This window comes from Ceratina calcarata, unplaced genomic scaffold (genome assembly GCF_001652005.2).
Source record: "Ceratina calcarata isolate Rehan_Ccalc_2016 unplaced genomic scaffold, ASM165200v1 scaffold471.2, whole genome shotgun sequence".
NCBI classification, from domain to species: Eukaryota; Metazoa; Arthropoda; class Insecta; order Hymenoptera; family Apidae; genus Ceratina; species Ceratina calcarata.
In genome coordinates, this window is record NW_017171239.1 from 875,803 (window position 1) to 900,046 (window position 24,244).

The following is a 24,244-nucleotide window of genomic DNA, read 5'->3' on the forward strand; positions in this document are numbered from 1 at the left end:
CCTGTGTTTGATCCGCGATATGGGTGGGAACGATAAACGAATTGGAAGCAAGCTGACAATAAGTGTTCTCTTTCAGATGTTACGCAATACTTCGTTCTATAATACCGTTTGACAGATTACTCCGCGGTCGATAGATACTACGTAACAAATTGAGGGAATTCTCGCTGCCATAAAAATCCCGTAGATTCTTTTAAAATTAATGTATTCCGCCTATGCGATGCGACCAAAAACGTTTTCCATCTCGCATTCGCGTGATTAACCATGAGATTACTCTTGTTTTTCGGTGTTCCATCTCACACTGGCTTTCACGCTTAGTCCTGTTCATCGCTTGGACACCGTCGCATTTACTCTGCATTTTCTTTTCGACCTTTACTTTTTCGAGACTCACTGCTCTGTATCTAATCTTGGCATAAAAGGGCATCTCCTTCAATGTTTAAATAGATAAATATTCTTTCAAATCAAACAGTCATATTAATTTCTGATAATAAAGCAGAGCGAGAATAAAGCTGATTTCGAAGTTCAAGGCGTGCGGTCAATCGGTGAGACACGTAACAGGAAAAATGGTCGCTTTTACTATTTACGAAATTCCTGCGTAATGCCATCATTCCCCTAATCGCATATTTTTTTCTTCACGCGATTCGCGAACCGCTGCCTCGCGAAGATTCAATATACTCATCGGACTGGTATCTGCCAATGGTTGCGAAGGCGGCAGCCAGTTTATACCGGGATTGGCCAAGCAAAACGAAGCCAGACTGGGAGCGACGTACTACGATTGGCGGAAGACAAGCCGTAGGCACGTGTCCGTAGACCCCTCCGTCGTCGTCGCTGATAAATCTTGCCTCGAGATTAAGCCAGCCACCGACTCGACTCACAATCGGAAACTTAGTCCCGAGGAGAGTACACGAGCAGCACGCAAAATCATCGTTTAGTACGGATCAAGACATAGCAACCTGTGGTGCAACAGACCTGTCGGTGCCAAACCCTTGTGTGTTCCAAATTGATTCTGATTCGATCGTTCGACGGATCCTCCAACTTAACGGTAAGCGAATTTATCATTTTACTTGGTGATCGCTGTTTCTCTCTTATCGATCGCGATAAAGTTCGTCTATCTTTGTTCAACGTACGTGACGCGTGACATGCACGCGTGTTCAAACTCGAGAATCGCCTCTGTTCGGATAACGAAAAATTTTGGACGCATAGAATATTTGTAGGTGAGTCGCAGTGAATAGCAAGACGTAGAAGCATCGAACGATTCGAACGTGCGTTTATCCGCGATAGTGTTCTATTAAGGCTGCAAGGGCAGGTTCTCGGTTTTCCGAGGTCATCGTTAAAGGCCAGCGTGTCCCACGATTAGCCCGGCTGATGATACTCTTTTTGTTCTGGCTAAACGGACTATATTCCCGGTCTATCGAACCTTGATGATACCTCGCGTCTACCGGTTATCTGCGATTTCCGCGCCCGCGCCGCCGTCTACCTGCATATTACGCCCTCGCGACTCGCAGCTGGGAATGCACTTCCATGCACCTGCGAATCCGCCAAGCTTACTCACTGCGCGAGCATTCGTTTTCCTCTCATCCAAACTTACTTTCTTCCGTACTTTTCTCTCCATACTTTTTTCCTCTCTTTCGTAATACGTAATTTAGTGAAACAATTTTCGAATACATAATTTCTTGACAATCAATTGGAATTCGTATTAATTAGAAATTGTGGCGTGCACGGAAGCTTGTAATAATGAAAATACGACCTTGAGTCACGTAGACACTGCGGTTTGCAGTAGATAGAATAATTCGACGAACCCGACCTGGATTCTGATCACGACCGCACCGCGTCCGGAATTTTTAGGAACGATTACCGGCTTACTGGAAGTCGAAGCTCTGGGAAGAAGCTGGTGCAATTAAAATTGTATTGACTCAGCAAAGACAATTAGTGGTCGATTCTGAATTCACATTAATCGATTCTACGTAAAACCATAGTTTTTATTAGTAATCGCATCAGCTGTCAATCAATTTTGTTATCTTCGAGATAACACTCGTACTATTATAATCAGTCATAATTATGAATCATTGCATATTTGAGAGTCATGAATTGTGAACAAAACGTTCTCTCGTTGGAAATAGATTTTGCATAGGAAGTTCAGTCGCCCGATTATGACGATACTAGGATTCATGTTTTGTCGCGGGGACGAGAGACAGACAGCGTTTGCGGGCGCCTCGAAGCTCTGCGGTCACTTCGTTATCGCATCCGCAAACACCCTCGCGAAACGCTCTCGTTTCCGCTGTTCGATTTACGAGGAGAGTAGTCGTTATCGCGTCCTTCGTATCCTCGACTGATATAATTGCTCCTCCGGAACTGGCGCGATCCGCGTTCGGATTTTACGCAATCGCCTTCGCCGAACCAGATCTCAGGTCAGCTGCAGGTCGTTTGCTCGTTAACGATCTTTAGAATTGACCGAGCAATCGACGGCTCGAAGCTACGGCAAACGTTTTATATTGTTTCGTTCGAAGATTATATTAGAACAATCGATGTTCGATCACGTCACGGTTTACGATAATGAGCAACCAGTTCAAAATAGATCTTCGATAAGGAAATTGATAAACCAGATAAGTCTCGCGACGCGAAATCAATTGTGTCTCTCGTTGTACTCGTTTGAACTTCGAAGATTGTTCAGCAGAGGTTCCTATAAATTGCATTAATCCGTTATCTGCGATTCGAGACGTTTGCTGTGTCATTATCGCTTTCCGCAGGCATCTCGTTCTGTTTTTCAGATGCAACGTCTGTCACGGTTATCAGCGATAAGAGACCGCTCGCGCCACTCGCAAGTGCGCTCGTCGAGTTTGAAAAAAGAAAAAAACCTATAGATGACATGTAATTGGATTTCGTCGCGCTTAGTTATTATTACGTCTTCCGTTATATCTCGCTGTCTTTTGTAAACATGCTCGCGAAACGATCGAGATAGCTATAGTTCATTACGTTTGAAATATTTTCACAGGGAATTTCGATACGTAGTTATATCGTTTTACTACGCCGTGAATGTGCCGAGGAAATCAGATTCGGTGGGAATAAATACACAGCCGCAGTTTTCCGGCTATTGTTATTCGGGTTTCGTATTATTCGCGCTTTTTCGCTCGGTTATCGACCGTTTCAATAATAATTCTCGCCCATAGACATTCCCGAACATTTGCACAGACCGGGCAATAAATCTGGTTCGATGAACCGGCTGGTCAGGGTGAACGCACCGATGACCCGATAAAAAATGATAAGAAACGCAATTCGTAACATCAACGTGATAAGTTGAGTCACCTTTCGGATGTGACTCTCGCTTGTCAGCCGAGTTTACTTTTTGCGTTCGCTCGTTCTCGGTGCATCGCCGCTTGGTCGCCGTCGGTTCTCACGCCAAATGATATTTTTTTCCGTGAAAATCGTTCCGAGCAGAAGGCGAAAACAAAATTTCATTTGCGGTCTCACCAGGCCGAGTACATAATGCTCTGCGGTTTTTACGTCTATTGCGCGTTAGCGGTTCTAACGAATTTTTGAGACTCGCCTGTAGGAAACAACACGAGACGTCGGAAACTGAAAACCAGAGGTAGTCCAATTCTTATTCGGTTTCTCGCGTGAAAATCGTCGCTCTAAATTTGAGACCGTGAACGGTGGGCGAGTCCGCCGACAAAAGGGGATCATCGCGGCTCGCCGGGAACAACGCGGCGCAGGTTCCTGGACCGGTGACCGGTGTGTCCGCCCACGCGAGGACGCCGGTCGTTCTAAAAATATACAATCCGGTCGGCGCATACGGTGCTACCGGTTTTAAATCTCGCTGCTACCGGCCAGGAACCGATTCAATGCTTTACGTGGAAATAAAACGAGAGAGAGTGGCCCGTGGCCCTGGCTACCGTGGACCGACACGCGTTCCTGAATCGTTCGATTCCTGGATCGTTCGTTCCGATCGCCACGGGGGTAGTCCAGCCCGTGAACGGTCATAAGAATTATTCGAACGCGTCTTCGTGTTAATCGCTCGTCCATAACAGTAATGTCATCCCGATGCAACGATTCGCCTGGCCTTTAATTCACTCTCTCTCTCTCTCTCTCTATCCTCTCGTCGTTTGATATCCGATGACAATGTCTCTCGACGCCGTTCCTGTCATTAATCTATTCTCCTCTTGTGCCTCGTCGTCAACCTGCTCCGATGAATGCAGATAATCCTCTCGATTCGAGCAGCTCGCTCGCTCGATCGCGTCGGAATCGGTGCATCGTGTAGAGATAATGCGTGTACTTGACACGGTGGCGAGGTTTCGTTGAACTCGTTGTCCACCGATTTGTAAGTCAAATGAAACGAGAGATGACGAGTTACTATAAAATCGCGTGGAAGGAGAGTATAAGGAAATAACAATTATTTTTTCTCTTAATTCGTGCAGTTATTCTGTCGATCTTAAATCCGTTTTTCGGTATTCTTTTGATCCGTACGTTCAGTAATACGCCGATACTTATTTGTACGTGATACGCATTGTACGGCTGGCAGCAGTCGTATGCATTGTGCATCAACGTTCGCCGCAGGAGCGCGTTCTTGTTTCTCCTCCTGTTTACCCATTCATTGGCCGCATAAAAAATTGTCACCCAGCCAAGTATGTATCGCGATCCCATGAATATGTTTCGCGTCCGGCAAATTAACACCCTCGCCGTCTGCGATTTATTCATCGTTCGACATCGACGTTTTAAAATTCAGTTTATAAATCTATGCTAGCTGTAAAAATTGCATTTTCCAATTAGTCGCAAAACGGGACATGGTCAGTGAATGATTAATGCGAACTCTGTATTTTTTCGATTTTGTATACACCGTCGCACGGGTGTTTCGATTCGTTCCGCGTGGGTCCTCTTTCACTTTGGCCACGTTTCTGAGCTGCATTTCTCTCGTTATAACTTCTATTTTTTCAAACGAGGGAACCAACGTCGAACCTGTTGATCTCTTCGAGGAGCGATCGATCCGCTCGACTGTAATGCTCGCGGGAACTCGAAAGCTCGACCGCGTTTTGGAGAACTAGCCTCTTCTTCGAGTTAGTAGTTTGCGCTTATTCTACTTCACGGAGGCCCTGGCCGTTCCCGACTCCCTTTGCCTCCTATAGCGATGACACGTGGAGGGGCACAAAGCCGTGTAAGGGGCCCCTCTCGTGAACGACGCTGGCTGCCCTAACCGGTAAATTTACAACGCTACGGACCACGGGCTGGCACACAACCACCACAAGGTTGCGATCTCGTCCCCCACCTTTCCAGGCTCGCGATCCTTCCCCTGTCGCCCCTTTCGTATTTCAAATCCGGATGCGTGCGCAGCGTTTCTCCCCACACCCGGGCGCGCAACCGGCCGCGCGATTCAACCGTGGCGGGGGTAACTCGCTTGCCGCCGCGAGGCAGAGCGTGCGGGCCGAGTGGCTGAAACGAAAGCACAGAATCATTACCACGCTAGACCTCGAGGAGTGTAGACGCGTTTCTCGTTACCTAAACTCAGTCGAGAGTTTGCTCGTGTTTCGCTCTCTACTTTCTCTTGCGCGTTTGTTTGTCCGGTTGCGATCGAATCCAGACGTGCCACCGTACAACGCGCGTGTGATAGTCGCGCCAAAGAGGACAGTCGCGAGACCGCAGCAACGTGCTGTTACGACGTTTCCGTAACGCGTGTGTGTGCGAATTCGAAGAGAAAACGGTATCACGATTGATACTTCTCCTTATTTTTTATCCCTGTAACTCCGTCGTTTGGTGTTTCGGTGTGTCGCGAACTGACGTTGACACGAGTAGACACCGCCAACTGTGCATCAATCGTGTGTCGTGTATTTTGATAGAGAACGATCGAACTTTGTGAACTTCCGTTTTACGACTGTCATCGTCGAGAAACGGTAATCACCCATGGAAAGTGATCCATTCGAGGATCCACCTTACGAGCGATTCGGATGACGTGATCGACAGGCTCGCGTCGTACGAGTGACGAGATAAGATTCTAATCACGAGTAGACAGATAGATCGTGTACGCATCTCGTTCGGCCGAGATTCGCGCGTTTATCCACGCGGGTTTCGTCACGTGCGTTTATTCACGAAGGAACAATCGGTGCGGGCAACGAACATTTTGAGCGTGCGCCGTGTTCCCGAGTCGTCGGCCCCCACGTGCACACGTCGAACATCTGAGGACGATTTCACTCCGTTTCCGTCCTCAAGACGGAACAGAGACGTCGCGCGAACAAAGAGAGAAGCAGAACGAGAGTGGTGGTGATTTTGACCCACACAGACATTGGTTCGATTGCAGCGATCCGCGAGAAGAGAACAGCGAGGAGGGCATAGAATTCGTGTAAAAGAGAAATTCGGTGCACCTGCAGAGAAATGGCGATCCCGTTCGCTCTGCCGACCGAAGACGACGCTGAGGCCCAGGGACAGCAGCTGGAACAACTGATGCTCGACCTGTACGCCGCCCTGCAACAGGTCCTCAGGACCAGGACGTCCCAGCATCCGTCGTCGCGAAATCGTGAGTTGAACGATTTTTTAAGGCTCTTCCGCATCTGCCTCGACGTTTTCCTATACGTCATTGCACGCCTGGCGAGATACCCGTCGCGATGAACGGCGACGAATCTCTTATCCATCTGTCAACCTTCCTGAGAGTATGTATAAGGAACGGGATTAAAGTTAATCGAGTCGCTCCGCGCGGCTCTATCTTTCTAGTCACGTGCTTCGGGAACTCTTTTTTTTTATCTCACTTACTTCTTCTGTTCTTCCATCTGGTTCCATGGCTAGGACCTGTCCACAGGGGTAGATACGCTTTTATCGCACTCGGTATCCTCTCGACGGCTTTTCAGAATGACGTTTTACAAGCTCGTAACGGAGCTGACGGATGTTCAATAAAAAAATAATTGTAGTCACTCGAAAGTTAAGAGAATATGAAGTTCTGACGAATTATATACTATGTAATGTATATAACTAGATAGGTTAATTTATTTATTCGAAGCTGTGCTTAGATGTAAAATCAACTTTTATTAATGTTGTATATTGAATTACTCTTTTTTTACTCTGTATTTATTTATTTATTTATTTAATTACGGTAGCTCGTTCACTGTTCCGTGACGACTACGGCACGCTTTGTACACAACAATGAAAAATTGTTAATCTGAATAAACTGTGCTTACGTTGAAAGTGAATGACACATATGTGCGACGCAATTAATTTCCACTTCACACAACGGGGGGAAAACGAGCGAGCACGCTCGAGAGTAGTAGAAGCACGGGCATACGCTGCGTCTATCGACTAGAAACGCAACACGTGGTTGTCGCGCGCAACAACGCGGGCCAGTTTCCCGTGGAACAACGACGCGTACAGATAGAATTCCTTTATTCCTCCTATCTTTCCTTAGCGAATTCCTTATCTTTTACGAAGGTGAAAACCAATTTCTAGACTCGCGTCTCATGCAATCTTGAAAATGCAACGTTTCGAAAAATCGTTAAAATTCTCGCGAAGGAGGAACGTAGTTGATTCTCATTTCTCAATTCGTCGAAATCGTCTCGAAACGCTTTGAGTTGTTCCGTTTAGGTCGTCGACTCACGTTGATCGATTTTCTCGAAAAATATGTATGTTTGACAGCGGTCGTTGTCCCGTGAGTCAGCGTCGAAAAATTTCGGTCCATCGGTTGCGAGATATCTCGACACCTTCGCCGGAGATTTCGCGGACAGGAGGAGGAAAGGACACGTAGACGTTGCGAACGTAATTAATTCGATTTCAATATCTCGACGAGACCGATTCCCGTTTGTCAAATTTCATTTTGTACGTACGTAAGCGATTTTCGTCTCGTCGAGTAACTAGAACTGTACGCATTCGGAGAATCGTGGCACGATAAACGTAACTAAAAAACACGTTCCGAGAAACGCATACTTAACCCGTTGCCTCGCGGTTTTTAGCTGCATGCTTCGTATTCGAACGCCGTACGAACCGGGGGACCTTGAAACTTAAACACAATAATTTTCATAGCGTCCACGATTCTCGATTCAAAATACACCATCCTGCCACCTGCTCTTACTTTAGACTTTAATCCTCGTAGCGACGCTCGTTTCGTTCGAACGATCCTATTAAGTCGCGTATGAAGATAACAGATAGTCGTAGAAGATTCAGCTCGAACGAGAGCAAGGAACGGGGAGAAAGCAGAGAGGGAACGAGGTAGAGGCGTAAATTGCGGTAACTTATATTCGGCTCGTAATGAAACGCGGTTTTACGAGGGTGCAGCGAGAGAAAGGGGGCGAATATAACAGATGTAGCGTGGGTGTACGAGTCGAGAGTATGGCAGACGATGTCCGGCCATGACCCTGCACCGCTGCTCGAGCCTCCTTTACGGCGAAAGAGACGGCGACGGCGGTCGGCCGGATCGACAGGAGAGTAGGAGGAGAGCGAGCGAGAGAGGGCGATAAGCGGAGAGAGGAGAGAAGACCGATGGTCAGGCACACCGGAGTAAAACGCGCCATAAAACGCGATGCAACGGCTCGTTCCCCGAATCTCGGATGTCGATCGTCCACCAGAGATTGCAGTATCGAGCGTTGCGACGAGCACTGCCTCGATACCGGTATCTCACCCGCTCCGAAATGTGCATGCTCGATCTGAAACAGGTTCCGGGTACTTACTCTTGATGCGACGATCGCGTTTTCGTAGAAAAAAATGTTAAACGGTGGGAGAGCTTTTTATTCGGTTTCAATCGCGAATAAAAGTAATTCTGCAGATTTAATACCGCGTTTCCTCATTGCCCGAGCGGTTTATTACGGATACGTATGCTGCGGTAGTTAGTTCGGATTCGAGATAGCAACGTTTAAACTACCACTTAATGCCCAGGCCTTAGATTCGCGTAGAGTATCTAACTCTCCGGGTCACAGTCGGAGCGACCATAATTTCATATTACTGCCACCTATAAAACGCCACTGATCGAAGGTCGATGCACTCTGGCTCGAAACCGGCCGATCAACCGGGAGAGGAAACGTCGTCGTCGTCGTCGTCGTCGTCGTCGTTCGGACAGCGTTCTGGATCCGTTTTGCCGCTGTTTCACGGCAATATGTCGCTAACGAGCCTTTGATCTCGCCGGCGCGGCATGCAAGTGTCCCAAAAGAAACCGCAAATTGCATCCGGCCGTCGTCGGTGTGTTACCCTTGTTTCGGTCGTGACGCAACGTTCCTCAAAAGCCTTTTACCTCCTGGCAAATATGACTTTTCAATAATCGCGGTCGCACTAATACCTCCTTCTCCGTTCCGCGAACGTGTCGTAAAGTACCATTGTACGTCTCGTCACAACAAAACGTTGGAGAGGCGTACCGGTTGAAACTTATTAAAACATCTCGTATGCAAATGAAACGCGGAGAGCGGACAGTGATCGAAGGGAATGTTCATTACGAAGTAGAATTACTGGCAGGTGCTCATTATTTCTCGAACAAGAATAGTCGTGGTCGCGTGTGCGAGGGAGGGTCAATAACCATAGTTCGCAGTTTCGGAGGGAAGATGCAGAATCTGCGAGCGGTTGAGCATCGCCGTTGCATCGTGTGTCGGAGGTAGTTATTTATAGAAACAGCTGTGGCCAGCCCGTTTCTGTCTTCTCCCGTGACATTTGCGCGAAACTTCCCCCTCGTCATCGCGTAAACGCGGCCACGGTAATAACGATTACGCGCGTTACCCGATCGCCTCTGTTCGTAACACTTTTAAACCTGATTCCCGTTCATTCATTCGTTTTTTCGCTATCTGCCGAGCGGTGGACGTGTTTTGGCGAACCCTTTCCCACGAGTCGATCCGATAAGAATCGAATCGTACGGAACCCCTGCGATCGCTCTAATCGGAGGCGTTTAATTTCTCGGTAAGAGAAAGATCGTGTGTCGCCGCGTAAAACGATAGCCCCTCGACACTGAACTTCGTATTATGTTACTTTGTCGTAAAACCCTAACTGTTATCGACACGAGCGGTGACGCTCCGAATTTCGGAGCAAAATGGTTTCGTAATTATTCCAAGAAACAAATACCTCTTTCGTTCGAAATCCCATAGTTACCGAATCTCGGCTAATGCGTAATCCGAACGCGAGCTTCGAATCCGCCTCGTCACGGTTGCCCCAGCGGAAATCCTGAAGACGATCGGTAGGGAACGTGGCCGAAGAGACTACGACGGTCTATAGAACTGATGAAATATTGAAAGGAATTCGTCATTGCCGATTGTTAGGTCCTCGATTTCCGTCTCTTTTCCATTCATCCACGGAGGCAATGGTTATTGGCCGAGCGCCCGCTCTAAAATATTCATCGCTTCCTCTTTCCTTTCGTTGACGGCTACCTATCACCACCGATGAACCGTTATATTTTTCACACCGCAATCGCAATGACACGTTCTTTTCTTGATCCATGATCTTCCGTCAGAGTCAATTCTTATCGTCGTTTTTAATTAAAACCGTGTTTCTACGGATTTCGGAATTCCGAGTCATTAATATTCATGTAGGAGCGCACACGTGCCTTGCTTTCGTTCCTTCCTTCCTTCGTACGCCTACGGTGCTACATATTTTTACGCTCCCCCGAGCGTATTCTCTAGCACGCGTCCTCCAGCCGTACGTGAAATTTGGCTGATTGTATCTAACCCTTTTCCTTCGATTACCCTGTCTCCTCGGCCTCGTTTATCACGGCTCGTCATCGTGATTTTATCGAGCGCGAACACCCAACCCATCGCAGACCACTTGGAAGTTGCTTCGATCAGATCTCGCGTACGAATCTATATTGAAAATTCTTATTATGGCGATCTGTATAAAATTGCAAGTTTTTCTTCGCCGTTAATGCGTCGCATCATCTTCTATTTGCCGAGCCTCTGGCGTTCAGCTCGATGCGATCGATTTCCGTTTAGATCATTGCTCTTCGATTATTAGCTACGACCTAACGGAAAAGTGGAAAGGGAGGGGAGGGGGAATGGCTCATAATTATAATCGTCGAATAACGGTGGCAAAACGTGACCGACTTGTAAAACGTAACGAGCCCCCTCCCGGTTAACGATGTAATCAACGACGCACAGTTTCTCAGCGATTATGCCCGCTAACGGAAGCCGCGCATCGCCCTGTCGTTACTCGATGGAAATCCACGTAGAACCGTTGCACCTGATGCAAGAAAAGCACAGGATTTCGTATTACTTCTACCGTCGATATTAAGTGATTAGGGGGATTTCGTTTTTTAAAGTGTACGAAGAACTGAGAAACAGTCTCTGACGTCTTCTTCCGATTAGACAAGTCGAAAAGCTGACTAGACGAGACGAGACATAATTTTCTCATTACCTTCCGCGCCACAATTTCTTCACCGTTCGTAGAAAAACATTTTCAGACATAGAGACATTGCATCGGGCAGTCGATCAGTTCCGAGGCTCGATTAATTCCGCCGACAACAAAATCGCGAGTCACGTAGTCAATAAGAGTGTAATCAATCGGTCGAGCGAGTCCCCGGCACGGTCGGTTTTCCTCCGGCTCTCGGGCACCGCAGAATCCGATCGCTGCTGGCCGGTGGACAGAATTTATTGGGCAATCGTTGGACAGCCGTTGGAAATCGATGGCCGTCGTGGCGCAACCTTGTTCCCTCATTTTTACCATTCCCTCCCGGTATCGCGATAACCTGCTCGCTGTACGTGGCCGTTTTTTGCTCCGAGCGATCGCGCATTGAAACGTTCTCGACTCGGGACCGCGGATCGTTCGATCCCGAACAACGAGAAAACGAAAAATGGGAATTGTCTTGTACGCTCGGGCGAAGGGGTGGAGAAACGTTTATATCGGAGTCGGAGGTTTTACGAGATTTCCGTGAAACGGTTCGAAAGTGGCTGATTCCGGCTTCGAGCGAGACGCAGAATCCGTCGCGTACAGCCGCGAAACGTTCGCCGTGGTACGATTTAAGGAACGTTCTCTCGGACGATGGTCCATACCGTCGGGGCAATCATCGTACGTTTACGACTTCGGTTCTCTCACTCGTTGGCTCTACACCGAAGAGATATATTCCGTAGTTGCGCACGCATAAATCGGATGGTTAAACTCTTGTACGCGGCGTGACTCATTTTATTATCTCTTGTTGCGAGACACTCGAATTCGAGTACGCAGATCGCAGAAATGTTTCATTTGCGATGACTCCGCACTCCATGAAAGTGCGCGTTCTCCAGAGAGCGTCCAAATCGTGTAAAAGTTAATCCGCACTTCAGACTCGGTCTTGGCAAGAGATACAACGCATAGGTTTTGTATGAAACGCGGCGGCTCGACAATGGGTCGCCTCCTATTGTCCCGGAAAAGTGGCAAAACCGATAAAAACCGGTGCAAGAGGTGCACAGGAGTGCTCGAGCGCGCGCCTCGACACCGCGCGTTCGTGTTCGTGCGCGTCGCTGCGGCCTTGAGAGGGGTTCTTTGTGCAGTTGAGCGTTCACTGCAGTTGCAGTACGCGCGCACACGCCCGCAACCTCGGCACCTACGCGCACACCAGCTCGCGAGACGAGGAGAGATCGCTCGAGCGCCGATGCCGATAGGGTTGACGTTACATACCACGTACACTGTAACAAGTTGCGTTGCACTTACGCGTACAAAGGGCGCTCCGCATGAGTCACGTGCTCGCATATGCTGCCAGCTCGAATCCGTTCCTCTCCCTTCGCCCCCTTCCCGCTTCTTTCGTTCTGCCTCTTTGACATAACGCGTGTACGTACATAATGTACACTGTCTCCCGCATGTCCCCGCTGTACGCTTCGAAATTTCCCCGTCCTCCTTTCTCATTTCTCAAAACACTCGCTTCGTGAACCTCGTCTTTGTTTGATCAATTTTTTTCTCAACACCGTAATTGCAAAACTTTAAACGGTATTCCCTCGATGAATCCGAAAGAGTTTCAACTTCCCAGTTACACGCCAGCGAACGTTGCGTGCATGCGGGTGTTGGCCACGTGCGCGATGCACTTTTTGCTCGGGACGCTTTTATGGGGCGCGCCGTCCCGTGCTCGTTCCCTTTTCGGTTCTGCCTTCTTTCGACCATTTAATCCTCTAAACAGAATCTCTCAGAGGCTGTTCAATAGGAATCAAGCTTCAAATTGACGTTTAGTTCGAATCAAAGGAATCGATACGGGAAATAATTCGAACGTCTGATAAATCAATTTTTGTTGAATACCGAGTGACACGAAATCGATTTTGCGACATAGTGACATTTTACGAGATAGAAAGCGCGGAGATCGTTTTGGATAAGAGTTCGAAGTCTGTTTTGCAAGCATCGCGAAAGGCTCTCGCTCGGATCGCGATGTGCACGAGTTGCACAAGTGAAAGAGCCTCGACGCCTCCGTGGAGGGCTTATACCGCGGGTATATACGCCGCGCGGACGTTTACTCGAAATGTCAAGGATGCAACCGCGTTGCGAGCGTATGCACTGTACGCGCTCGGACGCGAGAGAGACAATGGAGGCCCCAGGCGTGGAGGAATTGTTATTTTGTCACGCATGGCTTCGATTTACGCGTCCACCGTTGTTCCCCCCTCAAAGAATCAGCGTTTAAATGTTTCTGACAGCCCACGGACACCGATGTCCCCCCGATCATGCGGTCCGATCTCATCGATCGTCGACGGGGAAAACGATTTTTTATATGAACGATGATGGATGCGACGACTGATCGATGGGGCCTTTCATGGAAATTTTTATTTGAAAATGTCATTAGGTCTCATCGATATTCCTGCATTATCAAATAGACGTCCAGCTTGATAATTACGTACATATTTATATAAAACAGAAGATTAGAAGTTGATTCTTTGAAACTGAGTAACATGGTTTCTGAGTTTCGTTTCGACATGCACGATTCACAGACATGCCGTCTGCCTTGGCTGACCGTCGGATACCGTAACGAGGCTAGGACTGTATCTCGTTTTTCGAGGAAACGCGCACTCGTTCCTCGCGATCGCGATACTATCTCCAGATGCTTATCTGCGTCGTGTGCGTCTTATAAATTAATGTTTTTAGTGGAACCGGACGATTCGTTGTACGGAAACTTGGTGGAGTCGTTTGGAAAATGTACGGCTACGCCTACCGCGTTTGCGAGTAACGTGTGTCGAAATCGCGGAACCGAAGGCTACCGGAGCGTTGTAAATTTTCAGACAATCATTAGCCAACAATGTCGCTGGTTGCCATTACGGGGCAGCCCGGTGGTCGCCGTTGTCTAGCCAACAGCGTGCCGCATTAAACCTTATAAGCGACGCGTATGTACGTATGCTCCGTGTACGTACAATACCGTGTGCTCGACCGTCGTGCGTAGATCGTACCGTTTCCATTGTGTGTGACGCAACCAGGCCTGCGCCGCGATTAATTATCGATGGCAAATCCAGATATCGAGTATACGAATCGCGGCACTCGTATTTCGTCGATTAAACGGGTATCGTAATCGGCCATCTGGTTTCGAGACGGAGTAAAGATCGCTACGACCGATCGGAACGATGATGAATCGTTGACGCGGTTATCGGACGATCGAGGAAAGCTTGAACTTTACGCATAGTAAACCAGAGTCTTGTCTCAGGATCGGGGTTATCGGGCCGATTTTTCTCAAAGATTTATGAGAAGAAATCTCGTCGAGGCGACGCGTTCCGTTCGGTCAGGGTCAAAGGCGAGTCGTTCGGTTTTTAATTGTACATCTTTTCAATTGCAGATCGGATACCGCGACGAGCCGGGGACGAACGGCATCCGATGGTGCTGTTGGACTCGGATTTGTCCCGGGTACCGTTGCCCGATCTGGTGCTGTCCGCGGTGGAGCAACTGCCGCCTCCGACGCCGCAGGTGACCGTGTCCGCGCCCAGCAGCCCGACCAGAGACGCCGCGTTCCAATTTCCGGAGTGTAGCGGTGAGAGCAGCCTGGCACCGGTGCCTAGCCCGAGGCCGCGGCCGCGAAGACGCAGGCTCGCGTCCGAAAGCAGCGGCGCCGCGACCGCGAAGAAGACGCCACCGGCCGCGAAACAGATCTGCAACAACTGCTTCGGCGACTTGCATACACAGGCGTACAACCAGAACCAGTGGACGAACATGGGCGCCAATCTCAGGAACATCGCCGACGACTTTCACGCGTCCAAGACAAAGGTCGGTGAATTTTTTTCGTACGGAACGAATTTAACGAACGTTTTGTACCAGCGTTTCTAGTTTTTACATTTTATAATGGAAAATGTTTACGACGCGAAGAGTACAGGTGAGAGACGTAAAAATAATTGCGATTCCATCCCCCCAGCCGCGATGCTCTTTTTACTTGTCGTAAACGGCACCCTTGCATGCCGTTATAAAACTCGAATACACAGATGCCGAGGCCCGCGGAATAGTAGTCGGCATTTTCACGCGCACAATTTCTAAATTAATTTTACTCGACCCAAAACCTCGCGTCGAATTCTTCGCCCTCTTGTACAAAACGTCTTTTCGCGTAATGCCCGTTTCGAGCAGAATCGTAGTTCGCTCCCACCGTGCGATGAACTATCAATTGCGTTTACATAAAATTCGGTAGCGATTTCCACGAAATCTACCCCACGTGCCACGATATCGCGATGGCCAGGATTTAATGCACCCACGAATGATCGAGTGTCCCTCATTTCGGTACGGAGCAGCGTCGCGACGTTTCTCTCTTTCCCGGTGTGGAAGGAAGAAGAGGAATTGACGGCTGCAGTGGGTCAGCCGGGGCCATAAACGCGAATTTAGTTATATCGGTGGCAGCGACGGTGTCCCACGGGCGCAATAAATATCCGCCCGGCAGCGTTAAGACGTCTAGTATTGCTCCCAGCGCAACGCGTATGACCCGGCGGGCACTGCCTCGCCACTTCATCACCGTTTTCGTGCCTCTCCCTTCCCCGTCCCTTCCGATCGCCCGATCAAATATGTATCGATGGCCCTCGAGACGATCCTCCACTGATTTTACGAGTCTGTTCCCGGTTTGTTTTCCCAGCGAGAGGTGAGAAAAATGTACACGAGTTTCATGACGGAATTCCATTTATACACAATCGAATTGGTCAGTCGTAAACGAATTACGGATGACTGGATTCGCCGAATTAGTGAAACATTTAGTTCGAACACGCGTTAAAAGACACTCGTGTTACGATTCATAAAACGAAATTAATCGTGTGTAGAGTAAATCTGATGAGCGAGATAAGAACAGACTCGATCCTCTGTGGTAATCATCGAGAAAGAAGTACAGGATCCGTTTCACGGTTTTACGAGATCTACCGCGAACGATCGAAGAGGGAAAGACGAACGAGCCGGAAGGGCGTTCCTTCTTTATCCTAGCCGTCTCGATTCACTTTAAAGATTCGCGTCGGCGCGATACCCTGTCCCGGAACGTCTAATTATTGCTGGCTAAGTGGCGGTAATTGAAGGGAGCGAACGGATCCGTGAAATTGAAGAAATCTTCACGTTAAGCTGCGCTTCCATGAGAAGATCGGATACCGATCGAGCTCGGTCCGGTCCGGCCCGGTGACTCGAGGACGGGAGAATCGGGATAATACGAGTCGTGGCGAATTCTCCGTTGGGGGAATTGTCTCTTAGGGGTGTTTGCGTTCCATTCCTCCTCTGGGGGAATCGAAGTGTCGGATTAATCCGCCGATGGACTAGAGATGCTCCGCTGTGTCTTCTCGTGTTCTCTTTGTGTACACACACCGATCCGTGCACGTCCCGGTCATCTCTGGGCTATATATTTCTGGACTGGAACAGAGCAAACAGGTTTTCCTTGGGAATTATATCAGGACTTTTGAACAAGTTCGATCCCATCGTTCTTCTCAAAGAAAATTGTTCTCGATGTCAATTAACGTCGAATGCCAATGGGTTTTTCGTGCATCGTCACGGTCTCTCCCGTTCTTTTTCCCCGTTCGTCATGGGAACAGCCATCGCTTTACATATGCATGGAGAGTAAGCGAGCATGTAACGGCTAAGTGGTCACATCCCCTTGCCTTACGTGAAAGTTAAGTGGGCATGGCAGCACGAGCCGTGGCCACGGGCCGAGAAAATTATCTTCAATTATCTCGTGCAATCGTGGCCTCCCCCACCCTTCTCATTGCTCGCGATCCTCCTCGACCTCGCATGACTCGCGAACCTCCGCGTGATTTATTATTCAAGGAAACGGTTCAGTTCTTTGTTCCGTGAATTATCGCGCGATCAATCAAAATTTCAATTAACTCGGAAAGGGTTTTTTCGAGATTAGTAGCCACGTGAGAGAGAGAGAGCGGTCTTCTGAATTACATGTTACGTTATTATCATTTAATTCATAAAAATTGCTGAACGAACAAACTGTACTCGAAAATTTAATCAATGAAGTCAAACATCCAGTTTCCAGTTCGCAGAAGCCTTTTATGCATCGCGCGCAAGAAAATTGAGATGAAATATTCCTCTCGTACAGTTCGGCTCACGTTTCCGCGAACTCTACGCGATTTAGCCGTAACGTGGTTAATGAAACGTATACCACCGGCATTTATCAGTCGTCCGAGCGCGAATTGATACATTAGACGCTCGGCAGCGTAACGGGCGAGCGCGGCAAGAACCGTCCCTCCGGTCTTCTTCTTTCCTCGGTGGAAAATCGATGTTCCTTGCCGCGGGGAGCACGCGATCGGCCCGTGTTCCGTTGCACGATTTATGTCTTATTTTCGATCACCTGACGCGATCCGACCGAACCGTGGATTTTATCGTCCACGCTGCGTTGCGCACTTGCTGCCTCTCTCTCTCTCTCTCTCTCTAGGCCAGACCGCAAACCTCCGTTTTCCATCGGCTTTTTCTTACGCAGGCGAAACTCGCGGCCCGATCGCGCAATTACGTTGCACAATAATCCATCCTGGTAATTCTGTTCGCTTTCTACGCGTGTATTGGTAGATATTTATCGTCCGTGTCCAATCCGCGAGTATCGACGTCCAATTATGGAAAGGCGACGCACACATTATATCGAGATCTCATCTTCCGAGTAAAAAGTTTTCACTCTGCGGAAGCTTAATTAAATTTGTATCCTCGAGCCTTCGACGCGTTGAATCCAGAGTTGGAATTATTAATCCCTTGGCCGGGTTGCTTGAATTAAACTTCCGAGCGTGGCCTAATCCCCGCATTAATCATCGAGCTAAACTGGGTAAAAAAGAGCCGGTAAAATCGATATTCGCGCGAGTTTTGCGCAATCGGCTGCCGCGGACAATTAAAATTTACCGTCCCGGGAACGATAAACTCCGACAACGTAATCCCGGCTCGCGGGTCGTGCATAAATTTCGCAATTTCAAAGAGCGAGCGAGCGAGCGAGCGAGAAACTGCGCGAGGCGTTCTCTTCCGGGCCCGCAGCGATAGAGCCTGGCCACCACCTTTTCATACGTACGTTCGACCGAACGGAGAGAAAGTAAACGAGTCGCAGGTGGTTCGAGCCGCGTGAAACGATTCGCGCTTCCCTGGGTTGATCGTGAAGAAATTGTGTGTCCGAGGTAAAGATCATGGGAGCGGGCGGGGAAAGTCAGTGCGTATAAACGGATTTGAATAACGCCGGCATTAGATTCGCACCGTGCTCTTTGCGATGATTGTATACGAACGCGGGGAGACGAGGAAAGATGAAAACGGAGAGGCGAGGGACACTATTAATTGACGAGGAGGACTCCCACGAGAAGAGTCCATAGACCATAATTCTTTCTTAATGTGACGCTCTCCTATGGTTCTCTCGCTCGTACCGTAATTTCTTCTCTCGAGGCATCGAGTGTTTTTCTATCTCGCGCGAACAGACGAAATGGAGAGGAGCGGTATTGGGACGGATCGAAGCCGACGATGACCAGAGATATTATAGCCCGGCCCTCTCCTATAAAAGCCTCGGAGATTGAGCCCTCAATCCCCGTTTCTCTCGCCGTTTATTATTGCACGTCCGGCCACCACGAGTGGATTAAGACGAAACGAGGATCGGAAGTCGCGCCGGCTTGTGGTACGGGGGTGTGATCGTGGAAACAAAGGGCGAGCCTCCTTCTAGCCGTCCCTCGGGGTGGGAAAGATACACCGACGGACAGACACACGGAGTCGGAACTACTCGCCTGTCTGGGAAATATTATCGAGGGGCTGCTTATCGGAGATTGTTACGGACCTCCGATCGTTCGAGACGATTAATATTTTAACGAATCGAAATTTCTCATGGATCAATCGATTTTCCGTGATGCGATAATTGACACGACTCTAATCCGATGATAGTTCGGTGGAGATGATAATGAAAACCTTTGTGTCTGGAGCGTGGGTGGTTTCGATTCTTTGGTCCCGTCGGTGAAAATTCTTCAAAGTGGAGAATTAATTGACAATTAACCGGTAGCAATGCGGTGTTCCGTGATTTGTATTTCGCGCAAGTGGCACCGACCGAGGGAGGAACAGAAAAAGAGAGGTGGACCTTAATCGCGTTCCCCCTCGAGCGTCTCGTCTTCTCGTGTAAATTCGAAGGGATCAGGGTGAACTCGATAAAAAGAGCGCGGTGCTTTTTCTACGCCGGAGGCTTAGCCGCAAGGAGTGTCGAATCGACGGTAATTCCGTCCAATTAGGACACTCCCAATTAGAGGAGCCTTAGCCCGCCGGTTCTCCCATCCTCAATCCTTCTCCGGTCCTCCCTGTTCCACCGTGATTCTTACTCCGAGTCACGATGGCTCGTCGAGTCTTTGCGTCAAGGGTCGCGCAGAAAATCCGACCACTTCCTCCTGCAGAATTTCACTTCCCCGAAGTAATCTTATCGAAGCTCTCTATCACTATCGAATTCTTGACGGAGTGACGACAATACACGGTTTATGTTTGCCTTGTTCCAGGCGGAAGAGATCGAGAAATCCCGATTGGCCGCAATGAACCCGGGCTATGCGAGCTCCGGCAACTCGTCCACGGACAGTTACATGTCGCTGTTGATCCTGGCGCCTCTCCGCGAGACTCTCTGGACAACGGTGGCCCTGTACCTCGGCTGGAGGCTGGTGTCACACCTTCGATAGACTCTGGAGTGCCGTCGCGTCGTCGCTTCGACGCGCGATGCCTCGAGGACTCGGAGAATCGCTGACACTTGGGACGAGACCAGAGGCGACCGATGCACCGGTGAACCGGACGACTCTTCTAGCGCTTCAGGGGTTCCTCTTCGGGATTGCCAGGCCAGGGTCGTTTCTGGAGATTCTGCCAAGATGAATGCCGCCGGGAGGATCGCGGCGCCGGACGAAAGCCAGCAGGAAGGCCAGCAGGACTTCTCCTGGGCGTCGCACATAAGACACAACCTTTTTAACCCGTCTTTTATGAACGCGTCCCTCGCGCCGCTAGAGAATGCGCACAAGTTGTTTCATGCCTGGTCCCTCTACATCTACGATCCCTCGCCTCGCGAGAACGACGAGGAGAACGAGGATGAAGACGAAGACGAAGACGAGGATGACGATGAGGAGGAAGAAAGTACAGATAGCGGGATAGACGACGACGGGGACGACGAAGACGATCAGAGCGGAGCTTGTCAATTCGTTAGTTCCGAATTAACCGATTGCCGTTTTTTTGTTTGACAATGCGTATAGAAGAGCCGATGTCCTAAACACGGGACTCCGATAAAGAGTTCTCGTCTCGATACGAGCATCGGTGCATTTCTCCGTCCTCCCCGGACGTACGTCGATCGATCCGCTGCAAGATCGAAGAATTTCGCGCTCTCGACGACGCTGGGCGGACGTGTATCATCCAGCAGAGACTTTGTTCTTACGATCGTTCGCCTTCCGGTTTTCCTGATCGAGGTAAGAGAGAATCATGTAACGTTGTCTACTGGGGAACGCTGCGCCGATCGTTTTAAGAGGGAATCGCGAAGGTGGCGATCAGCCGTGACACGGGTCTGGGCGAGGGTGGCGAGGGAGCTAAGGACGAGATCCAAAGAGGACTTAACCCAATAATCAAATGATGATCTCATTACGGATATAAAATAAAGAGAATTAAATAAAAGTAGTGTGATTCCGGGAACGGGACAGACCGCCGGACAATTTTAATATATTCTTCTTCTCGGGTTTTGCTTGTTTTTTCGCATACGTCTCTCTGTCCTTCGATCGTTCATTATGACACGGCTCTCTGTCCCGTTCTCGCCGGTAGGAAGTATGTATTTTGACGTGGCTTGTAGATAACGCGGTTACCTAGCCGATACAAGGCGGGGCGGAACTCAATCTGAGATACAATGACACCGTGCCATGTCGTCTCGCGAACGGACTCGATGGATGAAAAAAAAAAATCGAAATTATTCATTTTCCATGATCTCAGATCGGAGACTCGGTTTTCGAACGAGGCCGCTAGACGACGGTCATGGCGATGGGTGACTCATTTGTAAAAAAAGTATTTTGATCGGTGTATCTCTCGTTCAATGTATTCGAAAAACGAGGAAAGAGTATCGCACCGATGAGAGAAAGAACGCGAAAAGAACGCGCGTTTATAACGTCAGGTAGGGAAACGGGCGAGGAAACGCGACGCGCGAAAGAGGGGAGCAACGTATTTGTAATTGTATAGAGGAACTTTAAACTAAAATACCTAATTAAAATTCATTAAAATGTAAGTCGACGTTTTTTATAATTAAAGTAGATAATCGATAGACCGAGGATCGCAGCATCTTAATTGGCTGGCTGCGAGTCCCGTGGACAGTTTTCGAATGATCTCCGGTAGCTTAGCTCTTAGTGGGCGCCCTCCGCCACGAAGGACGCCTTTCATGTCACCCAGGACAACGGGTCTCCCGCACCCTTTGCTCCTTCGTGATACTGTTTTTTGTCTAATTTTCTCTATCTTTCCTTCATTTCCATCCGCGATGATAATTATGCTTCTTCAAATTGATCGTCTTCATTTTCGTCGTACTTCTTTTATTCGATTATTTAAAATCCGCTTTTTCTTCCAGCTGCTCCACTTCTTTCTTCTTCGCTCCATTCTCTTCTTTCGCCTCCTGTTATTCGATTCTCTATTCTATTTGAATTAACTTTTGACCTCGTTAATTAGCGCGTATTTTACGGATCTTGGTCATTCGTGTTCGCCGTTTCCGGCGAGGATTTTCTTAGAGGTGGAATTTATAAATAAAGGATATGTAGTTGATGTCCCTGGTCAAATGGGATGAAACCAAAATCATCATAAGGCTGTCGATACGATTGTATAATCTCGTGGACCGTTCTTATCTGTCTCTCTATTCTGTCTCCCAAGTAAAGACTTCTACACTTCGTTGATTACTCGTATTCTTCATTACGATTATTATTATCATTACCTTATTAATATTAATACGTTTTATTATCGTTTGCCCCTTTCTCTTCCACCCCTAAATAACGGATAAGGTATCGTGATGTACTCCGTCGAAGTATTCCAATGTGTAGAGAGTAAATAGTATTTATTTCTAGATATATCGTGTACGTAGCTCGCGCAGGTAATTCTTGTACTGCCATTCGTCCTGATGCTGAGATGCGCGCGTGTACCAAGCGTCGTTCGGTCGAAACGAAAGGAGATAGAAACGGTCGAGATAGATGTGGCCGTGCCTCGCAGAGGTATCTCTTCGAGGCGAGAGTCAGTACGCCCTTTCCCGGTAACGAAAATTTCCTCATCGGAACGACTGCGCGCAGACAGACGTTCTCTAAAGATGAACTCTGATCGATCGCGGTAACATCTTCTTTTCATTGTCTACGACCGACGCGAATCTCGTCGGACAAATTGCCTGGAGTCTCTCGATGTTCGTAAAGTATGTAGTAACTTAACGATAGCGCGCGTTTTTTCGCCTACTATTCGTCGCCAGAGATATGACCGAGTATTTCTGGGGAGCACAAGTTCTGTGGTGAACCGCGCGTCGATTTTATCCCATACCCATGATTCCACCCTCTCGAATTAAATCGGAACGATTGGTGCGACTAAACGCGGTGATTAAAATTGATTTCGATCTTTCGTCATCTTTCGGTCAGCAAAGATTTTCGTTTCACGCGTAGCGTTCGATCTCGATTCCGATAAAATGTCTCCTCGTTCAGGCGATGATAGTTTTTGGGTGGTTCAGCAGCAACTTGTCTCCGGTTGTCTCGTCATTTTTTCTACGTAGAATCTCTTCTTTTTTTATATTGTTTCGTTGATCGAGTTTTCGTCTCTGCTCTCTATTTACCCCTAGGCGGAGGTAAATTACGAGAGCGAGCAGCATCGTCGTACAATTGTGATCTAATAAGGTAGTAAATCGCCGTCGGCACCGTTGAACCAGAGAGCCAGGACTCTCTCGTGGTGCGCGCGAAACTCCTTTATAATTAGCATTCCGACCAAAGGAAAAAGGAAGGAGAACGTAGGTAGTTGTCGAACGCGTAGTAGTAAATCAACTGAATGTTCGTCTTTTACGTGTAAAATTTTTCGTTTCCAATTTCGTATTTCCCTATAGCGCGGCGAAAATCAATGGCCAGATGCGGCCCGTGATCTCCTCGCGGCTATAATAATCGATAAGGCATCTTTTTTCGTTTCCAAGTTCTTTCCTACGTTTTTGCTTCGAGTTTTAATAATACATAAGAGAAAAAAAAAAATAAAATGAAATAGAGCACCGTGAAACAGACAAATTTCCTCCCGTGTACATAGGTGTCAAAAGATGTTCCCCTAAACGTAGTTTTCGCGAGCCAAAACGAGATATATTGATACGAAACAGAAGCTGTTAACAGGTCGATCGAACACATGGGATTTAAGGTACCGCCACAGAAAATGTGAGACGCATGTATATACAGTCGCTTGTTCGTGGGGCCGTGAAGTACCATAATCGTCTGCGATCTGCGTTATGCCCGAGTTATTTCTTTTTCAAATATTCTCCTCTCGTACGCCGAATCGATTTCCTATGTTCTTCTGGTTTCAATTTTACCATGCTTCAGAGAAACGTGTTAAACCATCCCCATCTCCTGCACAGGAGTATTTTCTGCGTAGCATAGCTAGTAGTCAGCCATATTGAGAACGTATTAATTATACGAATAAACATGAATAAAATTATATATATATATATTATAATGGAAAACATATATAAAAATATATATATTTTAAATGGTATATTTGGACATACATACATATATATATATATATATATATATTATTATATGAAATGATATTTCAATATGAAAAGAAAAGTATAGTAACATAGTCGATATAACTCGAGAGAGCAAATGCGGAGAAAACGATTTGAGAATCGAGAGATATGGAACGAACAAAAGAGAGATGTGTAAGAGAAAACGCGGTGATGTTCGTCATCCGGAGACGGTTGACTTGTTTTGACTTCGAGATTGAGACGAGGATCGGAGAACGACAGTCGAGGCTGGGACATAAA

At 48.1% G+C, this 24,244-nt stretch overlaps 2 protein-coding genes across 3 annotated transcripts; both read left to right on the forward strand.

Moving 5' to 3' along the window:
- The first annotated feature begins 689 nt into the window (after window positions 1–689).
- On the forward strand, window positions 690–23,972 carry LOC108627444 (uncharacterized). Of its 2 annotated transcripts, XM_026815599.1 has the most exons (4): window positions 690–1,039; window positions 6,281–6,496; window positions 14,645–15,069; window positions 19,755–23,972. In XM_026815599.1, exons 2-4 carry the CDS (start codon window positions 6,355–6,357, stop codon window positions 19,926–19,928), a joined length of 741 nt encoding a protein of 246 aa, XP_026671400.1. In that variant the 5' UTR covers window positions 690–1,039; window positions 6,281–6,354; the 3' UTR covers window positions 19,929–23,972. The 2 variants fall into 2 exon arrangements, with proteins under 2 accessions (XP_026671400.1, XP_017884183.1); XM_018028694.2 differs by lacking the exon at window positions 690–1,039 and having other exon boundaries at window positions 5,424–6,496.
- On the forward strand, window positions 20,112–20,474 carry LOC108627427 (putative uncharacterized protein YGR160W). The gene has a single exon (XM_018028673.1). The coding sequence runs from the start codon at window positions 20,112–20,114 to the stop codon at window positions 20,472–20,474; it is 363 nt and encodes a 120-aa protein (XP_017884162.1).
- Window positions 23,973–24,244: the final 272 nt, after the last annotated feature.